A 21,751-nucleotide genomic window follows, 5' to 3' on the forward strand; every position below is an offset into this window, starting at 1 on the left:
ACTGTGCACACAGGTCCTCCCAAAAATACTGCCACTGCAGTGCGAGGCAGCTGCTCAGGTCCAGTTCTTCGGCGCTCTCACACCACAAAGTGCAAATAGCATGTCTGGTCCTGCTGTCCAGCTGCAGGAGGTCAGGGCATAATCTAAGTCACTTAAAATCGGAGCTTTGCCAGTACCGTATATATTGATACTTCCAGGTAGCATTCTAACCTGTAAGCATATACAGTATTTGTGTTTGTGTCAAAGTTTATGAAGCAGAAGGGTAACAAGTACAAAACCTGCTGTTCACAGCATTCAGAACCGAGTGCTCAAAACTTCACAGGCATTGGTTTAGCTCTGTATAACTGTGCTTTTGACCATTAACAAATCTTAATCGAAAATTTAAAAAATTAACTAAAAAATAAAGAATTGGTGTTTACGGTAGTATAAGATGGATGCTGCAAATCTTGGCTTTTTACAATTTTTAAATGAGTTCAAATAGTCTTCATTTCTAGTGGCTAGTTCTTTTAACACCAGTATAAAACTACTAGATTTATGGACTATCAGACTGCAACATTTCATTTAACGAATCATAATTCTTTGTGTTAGAATAGCGAAAAGAAATCAAACTCACTACAGTCTTTAATTCATGTGCTGAACTTTAAAATGGCCAAACCAATTATGAGAAATCATTTCCTGCTGGGACCCGAGATGATGCATTTCAGCCCTAAGCAAGTTTTTAAAGGCAGGTTTATAAAACCTTTCAACAATAGGTTTGAAAGTGGAAATGCTAATGCACCTTTAGGAATATCTGTTCTAGCAGATGTTACTATATTACCTTTAGTAGAAAATATATCAGTTCTTTTCCATATATGATTAACATCTGCATCTTTTATTGTAATTTTTAAAATAAAAATACTGACTTTGAAAAGGATTCCACTAACAAGTTCAGCCAAGCCTTTTATCTTAAACTATTGGCAGATTTCTTATATTAAAAAATGTATTTCTTAATTTGCTATTTACTTTATTGATTAATTTAGTTTGGGAACAATTGTTACTTACCTGCTAAAGAATAAATGCCGTGTATTATTGAAAATGACTTTTTTCATCGTTTTCTCCATATAGTATACAAATGGCAACTGAAGAAGCAACTTCTCTTTTCGCTTTTGTTATTTAGCTTCTCCTGGACACGCAATGGAACTCATTTTGATATAGATAAAGATGAACAGGTTACAATGAAACCAAATTCAGGAACCCTTGTCATAAATATTATGAATGGTGGGAAGGCAGAAGCATATGAAGGAGTATACCAGTGTACAGCAAGAAATGAACGAGGAGCAGCCATTTCAAACAATATTGTTATAAGGCCTTCTAGTAAGTGAAACTCCAACTAAAATGTGAAAGAGATGTATTTGTTTTCTTATGGATGTTTTGCTTCATTTTCTTCTTTTCCCTTTAAAAAAATACATCATTAAAGTGATTGAAAGTGTAATTTCTGATATTCAGATTTGGTAATATATTGCACGTCCCCCAAACTTTCTTAGAATATTTAATAACCACAAATGCTTTCCTAGTTTTTGTCAGTACATCTGGATGACCTGAGATGTTTAAAATTGGGTTGTATTTATGACGTTACAATTGGGATAAACCGTTTAAAACTAAGGCACAGAATGGTTGAGGGCAATTCCAACTATCTTTCTGATGGTTGTATTCCATTGTTTTTATAATAGCTTTAATTCAGAACAGATTGAAACCAAAAAGATGATAAAGCTCAAAAATTTTAATTAATGATAAACTGCTTCTACAGCTTTTTATGTGATTTTAATCTCAGAACAGTTTTTCAAGCTTCTCAGCTTAAAATTTGTCATTCTCGTAAGTTTTATTAGAACATATTATTTCAGGAAGGTCTAAGTTTTTTAATTACTTTCTATAGGATCCCCTTTGTGGACTAAAGAAAAACTAGAACCAAACCAGGTTCGAGAAGGTGATTCTCTAGTACTACACTGCAGACCCCCAGTTGGCTTACCACCACCTATAATATTTTGGATGGATAATGGTGAGTTTCTTTTGACTTAGTTCACTTTTCACAGTTTTTCTACATAGTTAATAATTACTTACCAAGACTACAGAAAATTTCCAGTTCTGTAGAAATGAATAAACAAGCAGATATGCTGCCAAAAAGCATGAAGTCAAAAGCAGATGAAGAACTTAATGTAAGTCGTAGATTAACACTGAGGAAGAATGGCAGGATAAGGGAGCTCTACAAGAAACTTCTGAAGGTCTACATATTTACAAACCTACAAAAGATATAATGGAATAAATGTGGAGTCTGCAAATCATAACGATGGAATATGTATGATAGTTGAGATAAATGTTTTCTTATTTTTCCTCAGCTTTCCAAAGGCTGCCTCAGAGTGAAAGAGTTTCCCAAGGTCTAAATGGAGACCTTTACTTTTCTAATGTACAACCAGAAGACACCCGTGAGGACTATATCTGCTATGCAAGATTTAATCATACGCAAACTATACAGCAGAAACAACCCATTTCTGTAAAAGTCTTTTCAAGTAGGTATTGCATTACCTAATTATATACTTACATACTTGCATAGTATTCATCCAGAAATCTCAGATGGTTTGCCCAACTTTAGTAGTTGTATGCTAGGGAATTGTGTTGTTTTAATTCTGAATAAGAAATTGCATTGCTCTTTAAAACGTAATCTCCAGTTTTCTTTCTATATAATCCGTTTTAAAAGCTGTCTTTTTTCCCCCTTAGTAGGTTTTGTCTCTTGCAAAAAATGTTTTCTAGGATTTGGATTATTGAAAATACAGTGTAAAAAATAACTTTTTAAATGGTTTTCATGATTAAGAATATCAATATATTGTTGCCGTAACTATTGAAATAAATTAATCAATCATTTGATTAACTCACCGTGGCCATATCATCACCTTTTGATTCCCAATACTTTGATTTATCCCTCTTTTATGCATTCTTCATGATATTCTGTTTATTTCAGTGGATTCATTGAATGACACTATAGCTGCTAATTTGAGTGACACTGATATTTATGGTGGTGAGTTATACTGGTCCCCACTGATACTCCCTGTTTCACAGTAGCGTTTAGTTAACTAACTTTACCTCCATGGCTACTTAACCTTTAGCTCCCTTTTTGATTTCTAATAAAAGGTATCTATTAGTACTGGTGATAATACATGCTTTAGAAAGGGACAGCACAGTGTGATCCTTTCAAATAGTTAATGTTTTAATGTTACTGTAACATATGCTTCATAAAAATACCAACTCTTAAAATAAGAGTCCTTTCACACTGATGCAGATTTTACCAGTTGTTGATTTGCTCCTATACTGTGTAGCTTGTTTATATTTTTCCTCCAATTTTACTAGTAGTTTGATTTGTTCATTATCACTAGGACTATTCAATATCACATGCTGCATAATAAATAACAATTAAGCATTTAACAAATGCATTTCATATTTAATAATTCCTTGAATGTACCATTCATTTTTAATCTATTTCATGAATGCTGAGCTGAACTGAATTAATTAAAATCTAAACATTTTAATACTATCTGTATAAATAACCTTGTAGGGGAAAGGTGTGTTTTGTTTGTTTGTTGTTTGAGACTTTTCATTAATATATGTTGAATGGTCTTTTGTATATTGTGAATGAAATTCTCCTAAGCAGGTGTATGTGTGTTTAGCAAGGCTGACTTTAGGGTAAGATTCATACCACAGCAGTTGAGCATCTAGACTCCCCACCTAATGTTGTGTGAGATAGTTAGAAAATACATATTTGTTCTGATTTCTCTTTCTCCTTGTCAAGCTAGTCTTTGTATATATTAAATCATAACTTACTATAATCTGAAGTATATCGGGGCACAGAATATTTTAATTCTCTGCATAAAAATAAGATCTCATTTAAGAACAAATAAGAAATATGTTCCTGAACACAAAATGATGTATTAACTACAGTTAATAAGGAAAACATTCAGCTGGCTTACAACTCAGAAATACCAGAGATAATTCTGTGGATTTTCATAGTCTTGCAAAATGAGACAGTGCTGAAACTAGGTAGACTACTAATTGCCTGTAACTGTTGACTGTGTTCTTCACACTAGACCGCCCTTTTCTCCCAACTTTAAGTTGTTCAGGTACTAGTTTTTAAGGAGTTCATGGTACATACTGTATTAAAATTGTGTTCTGTTTATGTCAATCTATCAATAAATCCCATTAACTAATAAAGTAGTTTATTGTTTCTGCCCACATTAAAAAAAAAAAGTTTACTGTAATGATTCAGATTACTATTGTGCTTTAGAGCAAGTTGATCCTATATTTTAAAATTGCTATAAAAGAACATTTACAGGATGCCTGCTATTATTCTAATATCCATGAAGGCACATGAAATATCATAGTAGACTTCAGAAACTGACAGAATATAATGTCAGAAATAGGTCTTACAGCTGTCTGTTTACTGCAGTAAACTTGTTGGTAATCAATGGTTCATTATTACCAGACTGGGGAACAGTTTGAAATAAATTTAAGTATTTAGTGAGAGGAGAAGACAAGGTTAAATTTCCAGAGATGTCTCACATAGTCTAGAAAATATTGAACAAAACATACTTCAAAGTGGAGCATACCATGTGACACCCTGGATTATATTTTTGAATTTAATAATTTTGCTTTATTTGTGTTTTGACGGAAGCCCAGAAACTTTTGGTAACATTCAGACTTTCACTCACTCACCTAAGTAACCTTATACTCAGTATGGATCCATAGATAGTTGCATATGTAAGAACTGTATATCAAATGCTCCCCTCTTCAATAACAAATATTTTCAGGTATGTGTTCAAAATTAGCATTAAACAAGTTGAGATATAATTACGTTATGTCTGTCAAAAGCTTAATTTATTGAACTATGTAGGTGTGTTACATGATAATTTTTAATTAAGTGGCCTGTGTGCATCAAAATCTCTGTCCAAAATGTGAGAATGGATGTATGAATTTGATTAACATTAGAATAAAATACAGAAATTAATTATTTTATTTTTTCTTGTTCCAGCCAAGCCGGTTACAGAGAGGCCACCAATTCTTCTAACACCAACCGGTACCACAAGTAACAAAGTGGAACTCAGAGGAAATGTCCTTTTGTTGGAGTGCATTGCAGCAGGATTGTGAGTTACTTTTTAGACCGTGCTTTTCTAAATAAAAATGCAGAATTAGAGGGAAACATTTCAGAGATGCCTAAAACATTACTGCTATGTAAGCTTAAGTATTTTAAAGAAATAGAAATGTAAAATGGAAAGAGGACTTTGAAGGAAGTCCACCATTTTGGAAATCAGCATATTTTAAAACTGACTGTGAACATAACTATTTTTCTTATGTATTAAACATATGAGAAGGCCTCTGTTTCCAGGACACAAGCAAGAAATGTTGTAAGATAACCTTGGACACATGCCTGCAGAATTGCACTTGGGAAATAAGTCTCTGTTTTTTTCCTAACTATATAACCATTAAGCTCTCAAATAGTATAAAAATAGATAAGAATCTGCTGGTATAATCTGAAAAAGCTGCTCACATATGCTAATAATTACTTAGTGCATCATCTAGGTGGGAGTTGTTAGAACATACCTTCAGCTACTTACATCCAACTTCTCATTGTAATTGGGTTTAATTGGTACTTGTTTCTTCCACATAATGCGTGTTTGCCTTTGTTGCTAATTGTGCAAGTAGAAAATGACTAAAGAGCAATTTAACTTCATGAACTAGTTTGATCTTAAATCAATTTCATTCTCAGGAAGAAAGAGAATAGATTGGCTAGTGTGAAAGTAGAAAATCTTTAGTACCTATTTATTTCAGGAGCTATAAACATGTTGACAATGCACAAAAGCATAGAAGGCAGAGCACTCTGAAGTAGCAGTGAGGTAAGCCAGTAATTGCAAATGATGCAGCGCGGCATCATGCAGATGTATGCACTTGTATAAGCTCCACAGGGCACGCTCATGCACAGCTTGACACAGCTTGATACAAAGGTCAGTGCACTGTTTCTGCCTCAGCTGTGGTCTGTTCAGGTGTCCTTGCATCAACATCACTAGCATAATCACAGTTGTGTGGGGGAGTAGAATACGCTTTTCAACAACCCTGCAATAAAAATAATCAGAGGTCCAAACTCTAGGAAAATATCTGGATAAAAACAGGGAAAAAATAAAATATTATCCATTATATGTATTTGTGTCTTTAAATGTCATGTATTTTTCTATTTAAATAATTCAATGAGGGAAGCTTACATAGTTCTCAACAGAAGGCCAGATTCGGTTTTTATTTAAAGCAACTACTCCTAATTACTGATACCATAATTAAAAATAAACTTTGCTAGGTGTCCCTGTTCTCATATTAGATTGCTAAATGAATATTTGCCCTGAATCATTAATATTTGAGGGAGAACATTCTACTCAGAAAGCAACACCTTTTAATTTGCTGTAATTTTAAAGGTATGTCTGCATGAGTTTGGACAACTTTCAACCTCAGTAGCCAACATGGGACACAACCAGGATACAGTTACAAGTAGCTATACTTGACTCAGCACTGTCATTTTTTTCTTGATTTGTCATAGGAAAAATTTCTGTCTTCTACAGATCTGCTATAATATTTATGATGTGCATGAAGCATTACAATTTTGCTCAAATGAAGGACAGTTGTAATCTTATCATTATCTAGAAGTTACCTTTTAAACCATCATGAGCATCAATTTAAAAGTATAAATACAGTAAGATTTGAAATACTCTTGTATTCATTTATTAACCATTGAGGTTTTTAGATTAATCAGCAGACAAATGTATTCCATAATTATTAAACCTATGAACAGATGGCCATTGACAGTGTTAGTGAAGCTTGTCATTTCCTAGAAACAAATGCTGGCATATCCTGCACATTTGCTGGACATGCCCCAAAATCTGAGTAAAGGCTCTTAAAATAATTGGTGTAAAATTTATGTTCAAAACATTAACATATAGAACTCTCATCTTCCTTTTCAGTGGTCCGTTAACTTGATCTGTACTTTTGCTTTTCCAGACCCACACCGGTAATTCGCTGGATTAAAGAAGGTGGCGAACTGCCAGCCAATAGAACATTTTTTGAAAATTTTAAGAAAACTCTCAAGATTATAGATGTTTCTGAAGCTGACTCTGGGAACTACAAATGTATAGCAAGAAATATATTAGGTTCTACTCATCATGTCATTTCAGTAACTGTGAAAGGTAGTACTAAAATAGTCATTAATTTAATACTGTCAGTGTCCAGAATGCAAGACTGAAGTATGCTTACCAGGATAATAAATTACAACTGAAAGGATGAATGAAAATATTAAAAAATAACTGAGGATCACTAAACCAACTGAATTCTGCCATCAGACAGACAGACTTGACTATCTCTAACTTCGGTTTCTCTATTTATTATGTTGCTTTGTCAAGTAACAGGCTAAATTGAGACTTTACTGTAACAACAGTAAAATAATTTCTTAGCTTGTACCTGTAATACATTTACTTTAGATCTTTGATTGTCATTAGACTGTCTTTCCCTTGTTCTTTGTCTTTCTCCCCATCCCTTGTCTTCACCTCCTTTTTATTTTCTGCCTTTTCTGCTCTCCATTCATATACCCCAGATTTTTTCTCTTCCCTATTTTTCTATTCATCTTATGCTCTTTTTTTCTCCCTTAATGAACATTTCTGTTTTTCTGTTTCCTGAGTCTTTTACCCGTGCTGTCTTACTAGTTTTAAAAATACTTGCAGTGTGTTTGTCCAAACAGAAACTGTAAGAATATTTTGAGTATCATGAAACAAACAAAAAAAGGGATGACAGCTAATTAGTCATTTAAATAATCAAATGTAGTGCTCCCTTTGCATACTGAAAACCTATTTATATTACTGTAGTCTAGTACCGCTTTATGGTCATATTCAACCTTCTTTTCAATAGTTTTCTGTTTGCTTCTATTCGTCAATCCAAAATCTGAAGTTTAATTGCAAAATGTGACAACATATGCTATTTCTGGTTATTTATTGGAAAAAAAAAAGAAAAAAAAAGATGGTGACATAGACGAAGATCTTTTGGTAAGGACAGTATTCTGTCCATTTCAATCTCTGTGCATTTTCAACTGTCTTAGAATTTCAAAGTAAAAAGCTCCCCCCCATTCAATGCAGGAGGTAGCCAATAGCTCAGTTTAGCCAAAGTGTAATTTACCAGTTAATCATTGGATATAATGTATACAAAAATAAAATGTGACCACGCAACTGTATGTCTATACCTATACATACCTTGTTTGAATTATTTTATGGTTACCATGACCATGCCTCATGATCTTCTGTAATCATGGTAATTTTGGAAAATGATTGCTGTGTTTCTCTTCCTAACCCCAGCTGCTCCATACTGGATAACCGCACCCAGAAACTTGGTCTTATCTCCTGGAGAAGATGGGACATTGATCTGCAGAGCTAATGGCAACCCAAAACCTAGCATAAGCTGGTTAGCAAATGGTGTTCCCATAGCAAGTAAGATTTTTAATTACCTCAAAGGATGACGAATAAGGAAATAAGAGCAATATCATTTTAAAAGATATATATATATATATAAATGAAGAGCATGCATTTGTATAGTTTTTGACTGACAGGTTATAATAAATTATAAATTAGGTGGTAAAAATACAGTGGTTACTCAAGATGGAACAACAAAATGTGCCTTTAAAGTGCTTGAGAGCACATTTGTGCTATTTGTGAACGTATACCTGGTTATCCTGTCTGGTGCTCTCCTGGTAGCATCCTTACAGAGGCAGAGCCATAGGAACAAAGCTGTGCCGTGCCCTTTTGAGGGATATTATTGAGGTATAATTTCTGCCATTGTGTTGTGGCAGTCATGTTTGCTGGGTCCCTCTGCTCCAGAGCAGTACTAGTTTTTTCTAAGAATTGAAAAGGTGACATAAAAGGTCAAGTCGTCACTTCTGTGGATGTTCAGAGCACTTTTGCAGAATACGCAGCTTAGAGGATGTTGGAGGCTTCCAGGCTTCAGCACTAAAAAGCAGCAGCAAAGCTGACTTGGTGCGTCAGCAGCTGCCTGGAAAACAGCTTGTACCAAGTAGGTGTCAAAGAAAAGGAACCCCTGAGGCAGTGAAACAGCTGTTTCTCTGTGTATGGGTAAGAAAAGCAACCCAGAATTGGTGGTAAGAAAAGCTACCCAGAGCCATTGACTGAGTCACTGAATTGTTGCAGTGCAATGACTGGCGATGCCGTATGACAGACACAAGGTAGCTGCTGCATAAAGCACAAGTTTGCTTGGGTAGAACTTGCTGGAGAATGCTGCAGCATGTTGTCGGTTGTTTTTGTACTCAGCGTGGCCTCTACATCACATCACACCTGGTTCTTCTACGTTTATCCTTCCCCTTCCATGAAACAGTACTATAAAAACAATCTACCCTATTGCCTTGTGAGAGATAATCGATTCTAAAATATGTCTGGTCTGGCCTGTGGAATGTATGACTGTAACTTTGGGGAGTTCCAGGAAACATTTAAGTATGTTAATCAAAGTAAGTGTCACAGAGTTTGGGACATGGAGGAGAATTCTCTACAGTGAGAATCTAGGAAATAGCAACAGGCAAGCAAGAACCTACATTAGATATATTCAAAACATTTGGGATACAAGAGAGCTGAAACGGAACTGGAGGGGGAAAATGTGCAATTTCAGGGATAATTTAAGGGTAAAGTATTTACAGAAAGCATTCTATAGAAGTTCTTCTAATTTTCCACATACAAGCCAGCAGAGTATACTCTGTATGTACACTTTATTTATTTTTTTATTTTTTAAACTGAAAGGGTGAAGTAAGGGAAAGTATTGAAACAAAAATATTTAGCAAAGAACCTGTTCCAGGAATCCTAATTAAAAATAAGTTGAGATCTTTAGCCTGAGATATAAAACAGGAAGTTTCCACTGGTTAAGTAAGTTATGTAAGCTGACATTAAGCACCGTTTCAGAGAGGTGTTTGTCACCTCACCAAAAAGTAGTAACTATTCAAGGAAAACAGGAAAATAACAATGTAATTTTGTATTGCATATGCTGTGTGTACATATATCATGAAGTCTGCTTTATGCTTGAGGTTTTATACCTATCCTGTAGTTACCTTTCTGGCTTTTAGGTTGTCTCAACATACTTACTATTCTTTATATAGTTGCCATTAGTCTTGTTTTTTGTTTTGTTGAGATTTTTTTCTTGCTATTCTGGTAGTTTAACTCTTCATCCTTCCTGACAAATAAATTTTTTTGCAGCTGGTTATGAGATCCACCTTTGCCTTGCAGTGCTTCTTTGTCAAAGCTGTATGACTGGCTATTCAAATGACAAACTACATTTTCCAGAAAAGCAACTGTGTTCTGCATTTTTGCAGGATAGCAGTAAAACACTAAGAAATATAAAGTTTTTAGAGGCAGATGCAGGATACCACCAAACTTCCCAAATATGAGGGCAGCATACGTTGTCTGGATGGCCCTGAGGAATTAGTATACAGAGCTTATTGAAAGGAACTCAGAAAAAAAATAAAAGGCTTTAACAAAATTACCCACTCAAACTCAGTAGAAGGAAAAAAAAAAGACAAAAGAACGCAGCAAATAATAACTGGGTAGCTCAGTTTTATGTAAAAGGTCACTTTCACTGCTGAAGAAGACTGAAGTTTTGCCACCTTAAATACTTAAGTGCAAGTTCACTGGATGCTCGAGTACACTGAAATTGTCAGGGGGTCCAAGAGAGAAAATCATCGCGATCACAGAAAGTACAGTTCTTAAGATTCTTGTGATTTTGTATTATTCTGAGTTACCAAAAACTGGTCTGGAAACTACCAAGTACAGTGTGCTCTTTTGTTCGCTTACTACCAAATGACAGAATTGAGCCCCTCTTCTTCCAGCTGAATGATTAGTAAATCACTGTAAAAGGAAACTAAAGCAGCTGTTTCAGCTTCAGGGCAGTGCTGAGAGAGCTACACCCATGGCAGGATTTGAAAGAAAAAGAGCTGCATTTGAATTTCAAAGCCCTGCTGTCATCATATATCCCACAATGTGCCTCCTGTGGCCCTGTAATCTGTTTGCAATACTTTAATTTTCTATTGGAAACCACAACTGGGAGATGCTTAATTCTTCCGGTTTTGTTTTTCCATAATAGAGTCAGACAAGGAAGGGGAACGTTGAAGAAAGAACCATCCAGCCATATCTCAGTCAAAGGGTGAGGCTTAAATAACAGAAAGGGAAAGATGAAGATCAGCTTCATATCAAAATAATAATAATAATAAAAAGATTAATGTATGTTAAGCACCTATGAAAACAAGTGCAGTGGTGTAAATTTTGTTCTAGATTATATTATCCAGTGTAAAGCAATACTTTTAAAGGAAGATTTTAAGCTTCTTTGAAATCTTTTCATTGTTTTTCTTCAACAATAATGCTCTGAAGAAAAACTCGCTTCCAATTTAAAGCAGGCTGTTTCGGGCATGCTGGAGCGATAAGGAGCGAACCTTGCAGTGTTTACTCACAGGAGTAATTTGAACCCACATGCATAGTCCCATTGAGGTCAATTAGAATTACTTTTGCAAGTAGCAATTGAAAGTTCAGGCCACGATTCTGCCTTGCCTTGCGCTTCAATTAACGCTCAAGGTCTGCATTATTTATACTGCTGCATAATCCGTTGTGTTTTGCTGCTCAGATATTCAGCATGGTTTTACAAAAGGGAAACCATGCATAAAGTATCTCAACTTCTAAAAAAGTAACAACCCGGATTAATTGGGAAGGGGAAGCACTTTCATAATTGGGCTTCAGAAAGGCATTGCAAATACTGCACAAAAGACTAATTTATTGGTTCAGTAGTTCATAGTTCATGATGAGCTATTAAATATTAAATACACACACTTAGATTTAGACTTAGTAGTGCACTGAAAGGCGCTGTTTATCTTCTTTCAACGCGTGCTTCACTTGTTTATATTACGTCTCACATTGAATCTCAGTTTTTAGTTAGTCTCCGTTATTAATCACACTGAAGTTAAGGGAGAAACATTAGCCCTTAGATCTCCTTCATGAAAGGCCTCGGTAATCCCTGGCTCACAGATTTGTCGTCCGTTGTGTTCTCTGTGAGCATACACACAAGCTGTTCATCGTGGCCATGGGAGGGTGGGATGAGATCTGCCGGGTCTCTGACACCCCGAGGAGCTGAGCCTCACAGAGGAGGGAAGTGCCAGGGCAGGCAGGCGTCCACCGATCCTGCTGGAACTGTGCATCTGGCCTAGGAGCTGTGGCAGACAGGAGAACCTCTGATAATCAGTTTTATTTATTCTGTGTAAGATACTCAAAGGACAGTTGTGGCCAGGTTGCCACCCCTTTGGAGTTAACAGTACTACCAAAATTAAAAAATCTTGCCCTGGAACAAGGATTGCAGTGATCACAGGAAAATGTTTTTCTGAGGAGCAAGGGAGATGTTAGGAAAAGAAAAAGAGCACTTCTTCCACTTTCCATCTCTTCCAGAATTAAGTCTTTGACAGTTGACTGTATGGTGTAAGTTAAGACAAAACTGCGTTAGTTAAGTTTCTTGTTTTTCTTGCTTAGTTTCAGTGTCAGTATGACCTTACAGGTTTTCAAGTCTGATGGCACTGCCCAGTCTTGCTGTTTTGCTATCAGTTTTTGTCCAGTTTGTACTCAACTGTGAAAGTATAGCCCATGCCTCTGCTGTGTCAGAACCCACAACTTTTCTGCACATACTATTGGAACTATATGCATCTCTGCAGAAATACATCTATAGCTCTACATGACCGTGAAAGTTAAGGCAAGTAAGGCAAAATATTGGTTAAGATTCCTTTCTTCTCCTTCCTTTGCCATCTGCCCCACCCCAGGAGAAGAATAAGGGATTCTACTTGCATAATATTTGCTAAATGCCTAATAGAGTATTTAGGCGGAATGATGAGAGATCGGATAGAACAGGTCTGTCCTGCATAATGTCCCCTGATTCGGATTCTCAAATGTTATGAGGCTAGTCGGCTGTAGCCAAAAGTGTGTTAACTGGATGCTCATTCAGAGACCATATAATTTATAAACAACTGGGAGGTACCTGCATAAGGGACATGACTTCTTATCAGTACAGCTTGGTGACTACACACTGGAAGTTCCTCCCAGTTTTCTCGTTTGGTTGGTTGTTAATGTTAAGTCCTGGTTCTGTGACATTCTCCTGTTGTTATAGGTAATACATCAGAACATGAATGTCTAACGTTTTACAAATAATTCTTCAAAACTGCCATTTCAGTCACTCAGTTGTAGTTAAGATAGACCTTCCTCATTTTGAGAACAGTTACTTTATTCATAAATTACTTGTGAACATGACTTTTTGGAGGAATAAGCAGGTAAAGAAGAATGGTGGGTTACTTTTAGCAAATTTGCTGTAATACAAGAGATCCTGTGATCCTGTCAGAACCTGAAAGGCATCGTTATACAAGGACCATGTGTCTAAATCCATATCAGAAAAAAAAACCTAGCCTCTCTTTGCTTTCTTAGTATTTTTTTTTTTCATAATAACAGGGCCTTCAAAGCAATCTCTGAGGTTAGGGTTGTTGAAAATCGTGTCTTATGAGCCAGTAGTGTTCTCAGGCCCCATTTACATTCACTATTATTTGTGCATAAACTTGAGGACACAATTATAGTATGAGTAGAACTGCAACAACAAATGTTCACTATAATAATCTAAATCAAATAATTGTCTCAGATTCTCTGAGAAATTAATATTCTGCTACTGATGCAAAATGAAAAGTCAGCTTTACTAAAGAGATTAAAGAGTGGCTATGAACTATAACACTTAAACAACAATTTCTGTTCTTACATTGCTATCAATTTGTGCATTTCCTGCATAGTTCTCTACTCTGAAACCATCTTATCCATGAATTAAAAAATAAATAAAAATTGCTATCTGAAAGGCTTTTCAACAATCATATGTAGTGACTGTAAATGCATAGTAGTTATAATTACTTTTTATTCATAACTTTGATTTGCTAAAAAAATGCAGATATCTAAAGACAGTCATGAATATTTCTACTCTTTTCTACAGAGAAATTCTCTGTTTCTACTGTGTTTTTACGTGACATTTTACTGATCTGGATAAAATTAGCTCTTACATCTGCCAAAGGTGTATGTGTTCTCATTGATACAGGAAAATCAAGCAAATAAGTTAGTTTCTTTCTTCTCCAGCTTGTTTTCAGCTAGAGGGAATCTCTACTACGACATCTGAAGATGACATCAACATTTTCACTATAGAATAGAAGCAGTTAGTGCATATATCCTGCAAACTAAGGTTGTAATCTACACATGCCTCTGGGAAAAAAATATATATTACCTTAGGTTACATCATGCTTCTCAGGCAACAAGAAAAATATTCTTAATTCTGTGCCCTGTGGGACTTAGACTCTGAATTAGCAGAGCTGAGAACATCTGATGTCAGCTAGATCTCATATGCTGTTGTATTTCAGAATGTGGTACCAGTATAACAAACTCAGATTTCAGGAATTCTCAATTTCACATTAACCTTTTTGTGAACAACAGTAAATTACAGAAGAGCAATCACAAGTATATACCTCCTTCTCAGTGAGCGATGCCTTATTGTCAACCTATGTTTTTAAAATTAAAATATTTCATTTTAAAATCACAGCATCATAGAATTTAATTGGAAGGAACTAGAGGCCATCTAGTCCAACCTGCCTCCTCAAAGCAAGGTGTTATCACCATCAGGTTGCTCTTGGCTGCGTCCACTCAGATTTTGATTATCTCTGTGACAGAGACTGCATAACCTCCTTGGGCAACCTGTTCCAGGGCCTTACCACCCTCTTTTTTTTTTTTTATATGTTTAAGCTTAAAAACAAAACAAAACAAAACAAACAAAACCCCTCCAAGTGATGGATTGTATGTTCCGGTTTCATAAAGAACTTAAAGATTTGAGCTAAAGAATTGTAAAATCAGTAAATACATTTCATGATTTAATAATTTTCTGGAAAAAAAATACATTCTTAGAGTTCTTCAGTCTGTATCATTCATTTGGAATGATAATGTTATATTGCAGACTGCAGTTGACAGTTGTTCTGATCTTCATTTGTTTAGCTTCCGGAAAGCGCACAAATAAACATTGACCAGTAAGTAGAACTGATCAGGAAAATGAAGTGCTTCAATAGAAAAGGGTAAACAAATCTCAACAAAATCTGGAAATTTTCTTCCCATTTTAAGCATAATCGTGCATTTTAACTGCTTCTGTTAAGACAGCACATTTCATTCTGTCCTTTTTTCCAGGAAAGAAAAAAAGAGTGCCATAGTGGTTCTCTAAACATGCTAACAGAAGTAATTGCTCGGGCTGTCAAAAGCTTATAAAACAGAATGAGAATATGCGTTCGGATGAACAGACGTTGTTCAGAGTGCCAATAGCTGGCTGTGACAAACGTATCTCCTAGAGGCTATACCTTGTCTGTACAGAAATAGGCTGTATGTAGCTGTATAGTCAAGAAGCTGTCTCGTTATACAAAGTGATGGAAAAATAATGTGAAAAAATGCAATCAGAAAAGATGTAAGCATGTTCATAAGTTAAGACTCGATTTTGCAGCTGAATGATGCTGTTACAGAACACATGCTCAACTCTCCATTACAACAGCAGAACTTTTATAGCAAATCCTCGTCGTTCATAATCCCAGTTGTGCACACCCATTCTAAGTATTATGTAATTCTTTGTTATGTTGCCCGTCTGTGCCAAATTTAGATCCATCAAACGCGTCAAAAGCATTTTCTCCTTTCCGCACAGCCATTGTGTAAGGTGACCAGAGACCTCGTAAAAGCCAACAAGCCCTGTCTGAGTGCAGCAGTAAAGCAGATGGGTGGTGCAGCATCTGACTTTTAGGGCCTGGCCCTGCAAGAGGCAGTGTAGTATGTGGACAAAGACCTGTGGGTAGTGTTTGTGTTGTGTGGGAGAATGAGGTGTGTCACAAGACAGTATGTTGAGTAGACGCCAGTCTCAACACGATGCTCTTCAGCATGCAGGTAGATAGACCAGACAAAAAACTTGATAATTCCTTCAGTTTTTGTTCTTGTTTTTATTTTTCTCCTAGGATCCACAGCTTTTTTCTTAAAACAGGCACCCGGGTGCTGAAAAAACGGTTCAGGATTCAGAGGGGATGAGTGGAGGGATGCACAGAGCATGGGGCAGAGCAGCTGTGGGCAGACCTCTGCCTCCTGGGAGGGCAGTACCATGTATTTTCCATTTAACTGTGATGTGTGTGCAGAAACAGACCGCTTCTCACAGATGACTGGCCTGCCTGCTGGGCTACTCACCTTCTCTGTCTATTTTCAGCCCATGAATCTTTTAATGAAAATGTCATTCACATGGGAACATGAAGAAAAGTGTAACACCGAACACAATAGGAAGCAAAGCCAAGAAGGAGAAAAATAAGTGCCAGCAATGCAGTAGCCCAGAGAATAGTTAAGCATTTACAATTCTTGTCGTACCTTTTTCTTGATTTCAAAAAATTTTAATTTGTTGTATAGATCTTAACTCCACATGATTAAAGATAGGAGTTGAGAATTGTTCTTGAGGAATCTGGAAATTGATGTAATTAGTTTATATACAAAGTGGCCTCAGAGTTCACCCAAGATGGAAATGTCTTTACGCAGGAGCTCGGAGCTGTGGTCCCTGTCATCTAGTTTCTTCTCTCTTAGAGAATTCAGTAATAGATATTTCACTAGACCTGAGAATATGTAGGAGAAATTACTCTGTTTTCTGTACAGTTGAGTAGTGAGATATTGTCAGAATCAAAAGGTTTTGTCACTTACAGAAAATGTATGTTAATTTATTTAACTGATCTTCTCTATGAATACAAAGAAATTAGAAATAATTTTATATGAAAATGTCTTGAACAAGTATGCTTATTTTCTCAAGCTCCAATTTTGATGATGCAACCACACTACGTTTCATTTATTCATATATGCATTTATTTTTCATATTAATATAACAATAAGCTTACCAATATGTTTAATTAATAATATGTTAATATATTTCTACTTTAACATTTTTAAAATGAAAGTATAATTTGTGCATTTTTATGCAGTTCAGTGTTACAAGCTGTTATTTTCTATGTTGTACCTCTATAACTTCATCCAGTTGTATGATAACTGAAAGCTATTATTCTTCAGAAGTATCTCAGAATTTTATTTTCAGCTACATTCAGAATTATTCTGGCTTGCGGGAGATGTTTGACAGTTCATGCTACTACAGATTAGTTGAAGAAATGGCACTGTATAATACTTACATCAGGGAAAGAGTGCCACCTACTGAACTGCTAACACAGCTACTGAGAAGACTATTGATTTTGTACAATAGAATTCCTTGTGTTTTACTTTGAAATAGTTTGCAACTGACTAAGGCTGATTTTATATTTGGAAAATTGTTTCTGTGTATAAAAACTGATTCAACAAGCTAAACCTTTAAATCATAGAGGCTGTAAAGTTTCAATGTCATTCTAACAAGTTTCTTTTGATGTTCAGAAATATTTGTTTTTGTAGATATTGTCTGTATTTCTCCGAATCTTGTCATGTCAGTATTTTTCATCTTTATTGCTTGCAAAATATGATCTTAACTTCACTTTTTTGGGGGGAAAAAACAATGACAAAAACCTAACTATACAAAAACCTTCAAAAATGAGAACTCAACATTCTTGACTTAAATGTGTGTAGGACTGGAATAACTTCTTTAATCATACTGGAATTCACATTTTTCCCAGTGAACAGTCATGCGTGAAAGTAGAACAAAGGGCATATTGGTCTTCCATTTTGTTTTTTCTTTTCAGAAGTATAAAACATGTTATGCAATGGTAGTTTAAGAAAATAACTTTTTTTCTTTATACCAACAGTTGCCCCAGAAGATCCTAGCAGAAAGGTAGATGGCGATACCATTATTTTCTCAGCTGTGCAAGAAAGATCGAGTGCTGTCTATCAGTGCAATGCTTCTAATGAGTACGGATACTTGCTAGCAAATGCATTTGTGAATGTTCTGGGTAAGAAACACATTTTTATATTTTTCAGTCTTCTTGGTTATTTAGTTGTCTCCTGCTACTATACAAATTGCATGCCAAAGCCTTGGTTGAAGTCTTTAATATGTGGGAATATACATATTTTCTGAGCCTTGTAAAAGCCCAGGGTATAGATATCTTGGGGTTGTTTTTGTAGGGTATTCCTGAATTTCCCTTTCAGTACTCATAGGTAAGAAAGTTGGATCTGGAAGCTGGAGGAAACTTGGCAGAAATTTTCTCTTTTTATTTATTTTTTAATGTAAATCATAACAAACATAAACATAACAAATAAGGAAGGAATTAATATTCCTTAAGTTAGTATGTTTCAGTACACTTTCATTGATTGTTGCTGTTTTGGATAAGTTACATATTTGTTCCATCTGAAAACTGTAGTATAGAACAAATTCTACTTCTGCAGTGATCCTGGATTCAGATAATCCCTGGAAAAGACTCAGATAAACCCCATCCTAGAAAAGATAATCTTTAAATTGCTATTGTGAAGGGACATGATTATGCATTTGCCTTGAAAGCCTCCAAGGGTACGTTTCAAGTTGTGTGATAATTGTGACCTCTCGATCTTCCCACTGAATTTAACAAAGTTAGTAGCAAAATCCAAGGCAGAATGGCCCCTGAGGACTCTCCTGCAGGAATTGGCAGATCCTTTTATTGAGTGGCAGCCTTTTAAAAGAGAGAACCTCATTATGAGTCCCTGATTCTGTTCAAAAATGGAGGTGTTTCACCAAATAGATCTTAGCTTCTTTCTGCCTGAAGGTTTTTTACGAATTATGTAGTTCAGTCTGTTCGCATGAGTTTCTCATCGTGAAGTATGTTCTGATTTAAATTTTCCAAATTAAATCACTGGCTTTGGTATCAATCCCTGTTACTTGTAAATAGGGAAGAAACATTTATTTTTTAAATGAAAATTCTGCTACATTAATGTTTCCTCAGGCTAATAGTAGTAAAACAAAATTGGACTTAAGCTGAGACCAGAAACCACTTCAGAGAAGGATGTTAATGGATACTCTTTAGGCCCTACTTGATGCCTTCATATTTTGTATTTGTGTCCTTGTATCTATATCCAGACATCTTTGTCTTTTCAGCCGAGCCACCAAGAATTCTAACTCCGGCTAACAAACTGTATCAAGTCATCTTAGATAGTCCTGCATTAATAGACTGTGCTTATTTTGGTTCACCTAAACCTGAGATTGAATGGTAAGTAACAGTTATTGTGTTTAAATTACGTAAAAAGAAGCAGTTGCATCTGTGGAAACAAACATTTGCGACTGCTTACAATTTAAAAACAGTATATCTTTAAACTTAAGATAATTTCAGTATGCTTATACAATATTAATTCTACTTGATGTAGTAACATTTAAGATACCCATATGGAATCGAGTTTAAATTTAATTATGTGATGCTGTCATTATGTGATGTATTTGCTAATGTATCAGTCCAAGTTTGTATTTCCTGATAATAAAATATTATAGAATTTAAGTATGGTGTTGGATAATAATAACTACCTTTCGCATAAAGGTTTAAGGGAGTGAAAGGCAGCATCTTGCGGGGAAATGAATATGTTTTCCATGATAATGGAACCTTGGAAATTCCTGCGGCTCAGAAGGATAGTACTGGCACATACACATGCGTTGCAAGGAATGAATTAGGAAAGATACAAAATGAAGTACAATTGGAAGTTAAAGGTAAGAAATTAATCACTCTTTAATCACAGATTAATATAGAATTTAAGACTTTATAAACATCTAATAGTAATTTTAAATTTCAGACCCAACGATGATAATTAAACAGCCAGAATACAAAGTGATTCAGAGATATGGCCACGTTTCATTTGAGTGTATAATAAAACATGATTCTACCTTAATACCAACAGTTATATGGTTGAAGGACAATGATGAACTGCCAGATGATGAGAGGTATAGCCAAACTATTTTGTCTTTATTTTTTATTTTCTCATTTCCTCCATGTGCTCCTTTTCCTGTTCTTTTGAAAGTCACATAATGACCTATTGACAATTTCCAAACAAGACTGATAAATATCATCACTACCCCATATTTGATGACTAAAAGACTTGCCTAGTGTAGTGAAAATATTAAGATATAATTCAGAATAAAATGAGATGTAAATTATTTTAAATGTGTACATTAATCATGTATATAAATTGTAAGGATAAGATAATTGGCATAAGAAACTAAAGGGATAAAAATAAAGGGAAGGCAATTTTGCTGTAGATCACAGATAATTAAAAGTAATTTAAGTATATTTGGAAATAAAAATGCATTAGAAGAATAGGCAGTTACTGTGGGAAGATGGTTAAGAGCAATGTAGAAAAGGCTGACATGGTCCCATAGCCTACACTGTTGTCTAGATATTTGCTGAAATATACAAGTATATGGGATTTGACAATATAACAGTGTCTTATAACAGTACCAGTTATTGATTCAGTGGCTGAACCTATTGTATTTACAGGTTTCTAGTTGGTAAAGACAACTTGACCATTATGAATGTAACTGATAAAGATGATGGAACATATACTTGCATAGTTAATACTACTCTGGACAGTGTTTCAGCAAGTGCTGTGCTTACTGTTGTTGGTAAGAATACTCTAAAACTTTATGATAGCAATACTGTGTTTAATTTCTGTTAAGTATAAAAACAGCATTAGATTTAAAATGAAAAGCACAAACATAATTTTGGTTGCTAGGACAGGAAAAAAGGAATTTCACCAGATTATGTATGTGTTTCAGTTTTGAAAATATAATAATCTTATCTGAAAGTTTGCCTTTGAATCATCTACTTACAAAAGGGTCCAACAGCTTCAGGACACATTCAGTTTCACAGTATAGGTTTCTATTTGTATCACACCTGAGCTAACACAGTAAATTGCATATTGCAGAATATTTGAACATGTTATTTCAGGAAACTCTTTTGCAGCTGAATTACTCTTCAGAAAGACTGAGCATGCTTGATTGTTTGACTTCTCAGTGACTTTCTTATTAAATTCCTTCACCTTGTTAACTTTCTATGAGTTCAGATTATTGTGAAATATGTTACTGTGCTCCTTCTCCCAGTTTGTAAGAAGGTCCTAAGTAGACGTCCCATATTATTCTTACCTGGTGAAGTTGGACCAGTTCAAGCTGAAAGTCAAGTATGCTTGTGTTTTAAAATTGTGTTGTGATCTTATGCCTATCCAGGAATGACATATAGTACTTACAAGCATCTAGTACTTGTTTAAAGTTTTTTTTTTTTTTATGTTTGTTTTCTTGATCCATTCATATTAAAAAAAAAAAGATAAATTATTGTAGAATACTTTTATCACTTTTTAGTGAAAAATTATCAATGTATTATTTAAACTCAACTATTTACTGTAAGTTAACTTTTCTTTCTCTCTAATTTTTACAGTCTATAACTACTTACTATATTCTGTGCCTTTGGCTACTAACTGATTAAATCCTCTATATTAATGTTCTTTTCAGCTGCTCCCCCAACTCCAGCTATCATTTACGGTAAACTAATACAAAGTTCCCTTACTACATCATCTGCCAGATATACTTCTCATTTGCCTATTGGAAAGTGCAACATCTTCTTCCCGCCCCCCCCCCCCCTTTTTTTTCTGTGTTTTTGTGTGTGTATGTGTGTTTGTTTTGTGGT

At 35.1% G+C, this 21,751-nt stretch overlaps 1 protein-coding gene across 27 annotated transcripts in view; it reads left to right on the forward strand.

Moving 5' to 3' along the window:
- Nucleotides 1-21,751, forward strand: part of NRCAM (neuronal cell adhesion molecule) — a 151,475-nt gene that overhangs the window by 89,007 nt on the left and 40,717 nt on the right. For 13 of the 27 annotated variants that reach the window (XM_080569867.1, XM_080569887.1, XM_080569878.1 and 10 more), the window contains 13 exons: nucleotides 1,157-1,353; nucleotides 1,913-2,035; nucleotides 2,373-2,543; nucleotides 2,993-3,049; nucleotides 5,054-5,165; nucleotides 7,063-7,247; nucleotides 8,403-8,534; nucleotides 17,927-18,070; nucleotides 19,186-19,297; nucleotides 19,619-19,785; nucleotides 19,869-20,016; nucleotides 20,570-20,694; nucleotides 21,577-21,606. In XM_080569867.1, the coding sequence (XP_080425993.1) occupies nucleotides 1,157-1,353; nucleotides 1,913-2,035; nucleotides 2,373-2,543; nucleotides 2,993-3,049; nucleotides 5,054-5,165; nucleotides 7,063-7,247; nucleotides 8,403-8,534; nucleotides 17,927-18,070; nucleotides 19,186-19,297; nucleotides 19,619-19,785; nucleotides 19,869-20,016; nucleotides 20,570-20,694; nucleotides 21,577-21,606 (1,703 nt within the window). The remainder of the gene's footprint in view (nucleotides 1-1,156; nucleotides 1,354-1,912; nucleotides 2,036-2,372; nucleotides 2,544-2,992; nucleotides 3,050-5,053; nucleotides 5,166-7,062; nucleotides 7,248-8,402; nucleotides 8,535-17,926; nucleotides 18,071-19,185; nucleotides 19,298-19,618; nucleotides 19,786-19,868; nucleotides 20,017-20,569; nucleotides 20,695-21,576; nucleotides 21,607-21,751) is intronic. The other 14 variants (XM_080569891.1, XM_080569875.1, XM_080569884.1 and 11 more) reach the window with 3 other exon arrangements.

Source organism: Anser brachyrhynchus (assembly GCF_964034855.1).
Source record: "Anser brachyrhynchus genome assembly, chromosome: 1".
NCBI classification, from domain to species: Eukaryota; Metazoa; Chordata; class Aves; order Anseriformes; family Anatidae; genus Anser; species Anser brachyrhynchus.